This window comes from Sinocyclocheilus rhinocerous, unplaced genomic scaffold (assembly GCF_001515625.1).
Source record: "Sinocyclocheilus rhinocerous isolate Xijiao unplaced genomic scaffold, SAMN03320098_v1.1 scaffold532, whole genome shotgun sequence".
Classification (NCBI taxonomy): Eukaryota; Metazoa; Chordata; class Actinopteri; order Cypriniformes; family Cyprinidae; genus Sinocyclocheilus; species Sinocyclocheilus rhinocerous.
The window spans coordinates 704,773-712,009 of record NW_015642820.1 but is presented as its reverse complement, the minus strand read 5'-3'; the positions used below and the strand labels follow the sequence as shown (position 1 = coordinate 712,009).

The 7,237-nt window shown below is 37.5% G+C and overlaps 1 protein-coding gene across 1 annotated transcript in view; it reads left to right on the top strand.

Moving 5' to 3' along the window:
* LOC107756609 (dnaJ homolog subfamily C member 11-like) overlaps positions 1-5,936 on the top strand; it is an 11,672-nt gene extending 5,736 nt beyond the window's left edge. The window contains exons 6-17 of the mRNA XM_016573793.1: positions 1,350-1,472; positions 1,558-1,631; positions 1,712-1,901; positions 2,006-2,091; positions 2,724-2,840; positions 2,957-3,112; positions 3,227-3,296; positions 3,408-3,465; positions 4,695-4,837; positions 4,936-5,065; positions 5,287-5,338; positions 5,561-5,936. Coding sequence (XP_016429279.1) covers positions 1,350-1,472; positions 1,558-1,631; positions 1,712-1,901; positions 2,006-2,091; positions 2,724-2,840; positions 2,957-3,112; positions 3,227-3,296; positions 3,408-3,465; positions 4,695-4,837; positions 4,936-5,065; positions 5,287-5,338; positions 5,561-5,567 — 1,206 coding nt within the window. The 3' untranslated portion in view covers positions 5,568-5,936. The remainder of the gene's footprint in view (positions 1-1,349; positions 1,473-1,557; positions 1,632-1,711; positions 1,902-2,005; positions 2,092-2,723; positions 2,841-2,956; positions 3,113-3,226; positions 3,297-3,407; positions 3,466-4,694; positions 4,838-4,935; positions 5,066-5,286; positions 5,339-5,560) is intronic.
* The last annotated feature ends 1,301 nt before the right edge of the window (positions 5,937-7,237 follow it).

Genomic DNA, 7,237 nt, shown 5'->3' with positions numbered 1-7,237 from the left:
CCTTTGAAAAAGTACTACCTCGCGAGCAGGGACTGTCTGAGGGGCAAATTTTTACCCAAAACTTTATTTAGATCCTGGTTCCTGCAGTGGAAACACACTGAGTACCGGCCCAAAGTCCCTAGTTCCTGGGGAAAGTTCCTGCGGTGGAAACGGGGCTTCTCAATCCTCCCGATCCTCCCTATACGCAAAATACACAAGCTGCGTAGGGGCCCCCTTGCTCTCAAAGATGATTTCATTTTAGTTTTGTTTTTGAATTTGGCCAGTGGTTATGAAAACATGAATGATCATTTCTTTTAATGCGGTGCGCCCTTTCTACGTAAAAATCAGTCAAATCAAGTCAAAAGTCAAAATGTAATGTGAATGTCGTACAGTCTTGCTCGAGACTAAGGCTGCTCTCGTCGGGAAACATGAGCACTGAGCACCCGCTGATCGTGTGGAGCTCACGTCTCCGAAATCGGCGTAGCACATTTTCAGATAGGCGCTGTCTTTATAAATAAACCGCAGATTTGAGTTTTAAACAACTACATTATCGCCTGAAATACTTTTACAACTACATTTCATTTACATTTCACAATAACCGTAATATTTTGAAAATGATGCAAATAAATGGTGGTTGAAATACAATGCTGCGTGAACTCAACCAATCAGCATGTTCAGCGCCCAAGTCCCACCCCCGAAAGTTTGAAAAAGTACTACCTCGCGAGCAGGGACTGTCTGAGGGGCAAATTTTTACCCAAAACTTTATTTAGATCCTGGTTCCTGCAGTGGAAACACACTGAGTACCGGCCCAAAGTCCCTAGTTCCTGGGGAAAGTTCCTGCGGTGGAAACGGGGCTTCTCAATCCTCCCGATCCTCCCTATACGCAAAATACACAAGCTGCGTAGGGGCCCCCTTACTCTCAAAGATGATTTCATTTTAGTTTTGTTTTTGAATTTGGCCAGTGGTTATGAAAACATGAATGATCATTTCTTTTAATGCGGTGCGCCCTTTCTACGTAAAAATCAGTCAAATCAAGTCAAAAGTCAAAATGTAATGTGAATGTCGTACAGTCTTGCTCGAGACTAAAAAACGAGTTGAAAGTGTACCGAGCCGCGGAAGAGACACTGTTTCTCAAGCGCTTTTCGCGAGCGCTAGTTGAGACGGAGTGAAACACGGACAAATGCGTTTCATTCATTCGTTTATAACCGCTCATACCAGTTTGCGTAGGGCCCCCAGAAGTCTAGGATCGGCACTGTATATCACTAAGAGAAATTGTCAGAATTGCGAGACGTAAACTTGCATTGCGAGAGAAGTCATTGTGAGATAAAAAGTCGCAATTACTTTTTTTTAATTATGTTTATGTTTGTCAGGCGCCCCTAACCACTTCAGATACTGCTGTCCTCTCTGGATCTCTGTCAACACGTAATGGCAACGGGGGAGGAAATATAAACCTTTGTGTGCGGCGTGTGACCTCAGCAAGAGGCTGGGGAGAGGTGAGACTCTTTCCAACATACCTGAATTTTTTTTTTTTTTTGGGTGGTGTGGTTCTGATGTTCCTGTTTGTTTGTGTGTCTTAAGCTGGAGTTTGGTGCAGGGGACACTAGAGGACCTTTATTTGGGATGAAAGTGTTCCGTAACGTAACTGCGCGCTGGTAGGTGTCCATCTGTGTGTGATGAGGCTGATTTGTGTTTCTCTTTTCTGTGAATCTCATATCAATTTTGTGTCACCTAGCTTTGTGACTGCCCAGTGGGGATTACAGTTCTCCTCACGTGGCGTGCGGCCCAGTGCCACTACAATGATGGCCCGCCACCTGGACCAGAACACTATGGGGTACCTGCAGTGGCGCTGGGGAAGCCAGTCTGCCATGACCACCAGCATTGTCAGGGACACCAAAACAAGCCACTTCACCCTGGCCCTGCAGGTGAAACCTATGCAGGGGTACACTGATGATGGTAATTTGTTTAGTTCAGAACAAAGTTAATGCATTAAGAATGCAATCCATCTGTTCTTATTCCTGTTCCTCAGCTGGGTGTTCCTCATTCCTACCTGATGATGAGCTATCAGTACAAATTCCAAGATGAAGACCAGACTAAGGTCAAAGGTTCTATCAAGTATGTGTTTTACCTACAGCTTACAATATAGATGGCCAATCTATACACATTACCATTCAAAATGTTAGATTTTATGTTTTTTTAAAGAAGTATCTTTCACTTATCAAGGCTGCATTTATTTGAACAAAAAAACAACAACAGTAATATTGTGAAATATTATTACAGTTGAACTGTTTTCTGTTTAAATAAATATTAAAATGTAATTTATTCCTGTGATGCAAAGCTGAATTTTCAGCATCATTACTCCAGTCTCTCCGGTGTCACATGGTCCTTCAGAAATCATTCTAATATGCTGATTTGCTGCTCAAGAAATATTTCTTATTCATATTTTTTTTTTTTAATTCTGCTGCTTAATATTTTTGTGGAAACTATACTTTTTTCAGGATTCTTGTTGAATAGAATGTTCAAAACAACAGCATTTATTTGAATAGATGTTTTGTAACATTATAAAAATGTCACTTTTGATTATTTTAATGCATTTACACACACACACACACACACACACAAGTACTTTGAAACTTGAAACTGAAAAGTCCTTTAAATCATTGTAAAGTTTATATTAAGTTAATATATTCAATGTATTGCCCAGCCCTAGTTTCAGTAAAAACAACTATAGTCTTTGTATTCAACAGGACTGGGTTCTTTGGCACCGTGGTTGAATACGGTGCAGAGCGCAAGATCAGTCCCCACAGTGTTCTGGCTGCAACCGTCAGCATTGGTGTACCCCAAGGAGTCTCCCTCAAAATCAGGTTAGCACTGACCTGAGCTTAACTGCAATAAACACAGCTCACCAGAACAGCAAACTAACCAACTCCGGCTGCTCGTGGGTGGTCTGTTTATGACAGTCATTTTCTTCTCTCTACAGGTTGAACAGAGCCAGTCAAACCTACCTCTTCCCTATTCACCTGACCGACCAGATTTTACCCAGCGCTGTGTTTTATGCCACTGTGGGCCCGCTGGCCATCTACTTAGCTGTCCAGAAGCTTATAATTATGCCTTATGTACGAGCCCAGAAGGAACAGTGAGTTATTATCCACAATTACTGCTCTGAAACCGCCCATTTTCCTGAAACCCGTCTTCATGATACCTCAGTTTCTCTGATGATGAAGGGCCCTGACTGTTTGGTTGTTTACAGGGAGTTGGAGAAACAGAAGGAGGATTCTGCTTCAGAAATTGCTCGCAGGAAGCAAGAGGCTGAAGCTTCCGTGAGTAAAATAAATACATAGACAACAATGACTATCTCCCTCTTGCCAACACAAACAGCCATTTATCAGCGCAGATATGTTTTCTTGTGTTATCGTTTCTTTGGTTTTCAGGTTTTGCTGATGCAAGAGTCAGTGAAGAGAATTATTGATGCTGAGGATTCTAAAATGGGTTTGTGAAATGCACTTTTATGTTTGTTTTTTAATACTTTCAGATACAACTTAAGCTCTATGGACAGCATCTGTGTGATATACTGGCAATTTACCACAAAATCATTTCCATTCATTTTAAAAACAAACAAAAGTTGCAGAGTAATGCAAGTGTGTATATAAGAAAATAATAAAATATTTAAGAATATAAGAATAGCCAGTATATCCATACAACCTTAAATATATATAGTTGTGCTCATAAATTTACATGCCCCTTGCAGAATATGCAAAATGTTAATAATTTTAACGAAATAAGAGGGATTATAAAAATTGCATGTTATTGTTTGCTTAATACTGTCCTGAATAAGCTATTTCACATAACAGATGTATATATATTCTCCACAAGACAAAATAATAGCTGAATTTATAAAAATGACCCATGAATGAATGTTCAAAAGTTTACATACCCTTGAATTTTAATACTGTATGTCGTTTCCTGAATGATCCACAACTGTCTTTCTGTGGGATCATCAGGATGGAATGAAAGGTAGAGTTGAGTGTCATCAGCATAGCAGTGATATAAGGTGAAAACATTTACTGACGCTCAAGAAGGCAACACGATGCATTAAGAGACTGGGGGTGTAAACGTTTGAACAGGATGATGTGTACATTTTTCTTATTTTGTTTAAAGATCATATTTTTTTTCATTTGGTACTACAGTTAAGAAGCTACATAAATACTTAAATGTTTCCCAGAAGACAAAATAAGTAAAATTTACCCTGATCATCCAATTCAAAAAGTTTACACCCCCCAACTCCTAATGCATTGTGTGAGCAGTTGAAATGCTCAGGACCAACAAGGGACTCGTGAACAAATCTCACAAAACAGAAAGACAGTCGTGAATCATCCAGGAAACGACACACAGTATTAAGATTCAAGGGTATGTAAACTTTTGAACGGGTTCACTTTTTATAAATTCAGTTATTATTTTGTCTTGTGGAGAATATATAAACATCTGTTATGTGAAATAGCTTATTCAGGACAGTATTAAATAAACACTAACATGCAATTTTCATGATCCCTCTTATTTTGTTAAAATTATTAACATTTTGCATATTCTGCAAGGGGCATGTAAATTTATGAGCACAACTGTATGTTACTTTTACACTTTGCTGTCCCTACAGCATAAAATGAAACATTCGTTTTAAATGAGCAATGTTTATGTGTTGCAATTCATATTTTTTATTCTAGGTCTCATCATTCTAAATGCTTGGTATGGCAAATTTGTGTCAGACAATAGTCAGAAACGTGAGAGAGCAAAGGTCATTGACGTGACCGTCCCGCTCCAGTGCTTAGTGAAAGACTCTAAACTCATTCTTACCGAAGCATCAAAGGTTAGACATGTAAACATCAACTGGTGCTTTACATCAGTGAGCTGCTTCAACTCCCACCAAGTGCTTTACATTAATTAGTTCTGTCTCATGTTAATCAGGCTGGCTTGCCAGGGTTTTATGACCCGTGTGTCGGAGAGGAAAAGAGCCTAAAGCTGCTGTACCAATTCAGAGGAGCAATGCACCAAGTCTTGTCTGGAGACACAGAGCCTCTTAAGATACCTAAACAAAGTGAGTACTACGGAAACAAGCTGTGAATGTCATATGGCAAAAAAATATATAAAATATATTTTATAAAAATATATAATATAAAATATTTTTAAATGTATTTAGAAATATGCACAAAAAAAATGAAAAAAGGCCAACAATATATTTCTCTGCCAATATATTTTTTTTTTTTTTTTTTTTTTTTTATATTTACATTTTAAAAATATGTCTTCCTTATATTTCAGTTAATTCACATATGGCACGTTTGAAGAAAAACTGTGAACATAAAACATGCTAGTAGGCTATTTTATCCACATTTGTTTTTGTATATGAAGGTTGAAAATTGGTGTATTTTCAAATTATATTTCATTGAGTGTCACTGGTTACAATATTTATTTAGCATATACTTAAAAAAAATATTTTTTTCTAGAAGAATAGCCACATGGGTCATGGTTAATTCAAAGCTCATTTAAGGAAAGTCTGTTTTTTTTTTGTTTTTTTTTCTCTCTATTTATTCAGCTCATAGAATCAATTCAGAGACATAGGAGTCTACCCACATTGGAAGAAAGAGCTCAATGGACATCAAAGGAACATAAAGGGACAGTCAGACATCAAGTCTGAAGGAGTCCGAAGGGCTGCTCCTCTTCATTTCATGTAGTCACCCGTGTATCACCTTTGTGTCGTCTGTTTCTTTCAAATCCCTTACATATATCGTCAATAGGTCGTTCACGTCCTAACATCTCCTTAAGATCTGGAGTTTTAACCCGATTCCTGATGAACCACCTGAAGCCGTCACAGCTTCGATAGCTGTCTGTTATCAGGAAGGTCAGATATCGTATCACTCCGTCCATCAATTCTAATCAGTGTTAATCTTACAACTGGAAAGTATAGCAATAAAAGTGCTGTACAGACAGTGGTTTCATAGGATGAGTGTTGATATTGACAGATGTTTTTGCATGTTTGGACACTGGGCTTAAAAACAGGAAATCTCATGCTCACACTGCCTCCAAACTCACTACTGTAAAAGCTGCTTTTTTTTATTAGGCCAATCTGTTGTGATCAGAGCATCATGATTTCTTTTTACTCCAGGAGAAGTGTTATTTGAGTTATGCTCATTGTGTTAAAGGCAGAGTAAGCGATTTCTGGTAGCTGTTTTTTTATCCGCCATCTCTATCTTTCTGTCGCTCGGCTCGGCTAATGTCCGTCCCATGCACTGAAAGCTCTCTCCTCCACATCACGAGTAGACACGCCCCTTATTGCTGATTGGCTACAAGTTTGTTTTGCTATTCGACCCGAATCAGTTTTCTAAAGTGTTTTTGAAAAATCACATACCCTGCCTTTAATATTTGTATTTTAAGGTGAATCTCACAAATAAATGTTTGGGTCATATTGATTTTTGGTTATTGACAATTTGGGGGAAAGGTTTAAATGTACTACCAAGAAATCAAGAAAAAATAGGCACCACAACTTTTTTATGGGATTCATCAGTTCTTCCTTCAATCTGTAGTCAAGCCATATCAAAGATAGTTGCACAGTATATTCTCCAAATTTAAAATACTTAATGAAGTCAGCGATATTATATAGTCAGAGGCCCAGTGAATCGGAAAAAGGACAGGCTGTTGTTTTTTATTTGTTTAGCTTGTCGTTCTTAGCATCTGGATATTTGCTTTGACAGCAACTTTCCTCCTGTTTAGTTTTCTTAAGTTTTACGGATTCAGATTGAGCTAGTGTAAAACTACAATGCCTTTTGGTTATTGAATGAGAGAGTTTAAGCAGAGTATGAAAGCTCTATGTTCAGAACAATATAATTTTATTTAAAGATCCACTATTTCAAATGATCCTGAAATTAACCTACTGAAGCTTTGTGTTATTTAAATGTGCCATGCCCCTTTTAATTTTCTCAATTTTTCATTATTTTATTAGTGCTTTTGTCAGTAAGTGGGCAGTGCCTGCTTTGTTTATTTTAGAGCTGTCAAACGATTAATCGTGATTAATCACATCCAAAATAAAAGTTTTTGTTTACATAAAATGTGTGTATACTGTGTATACACACACATGCATGCATATATTTCAGAAAAATTTGGTTTATATATTAAAATATTTATATATAAATTGTATGAATATAAATATATACATGTAGATACATGTAAATATTTTCAAAATATATACTGTATGTGTGTGTATTTATATATACAT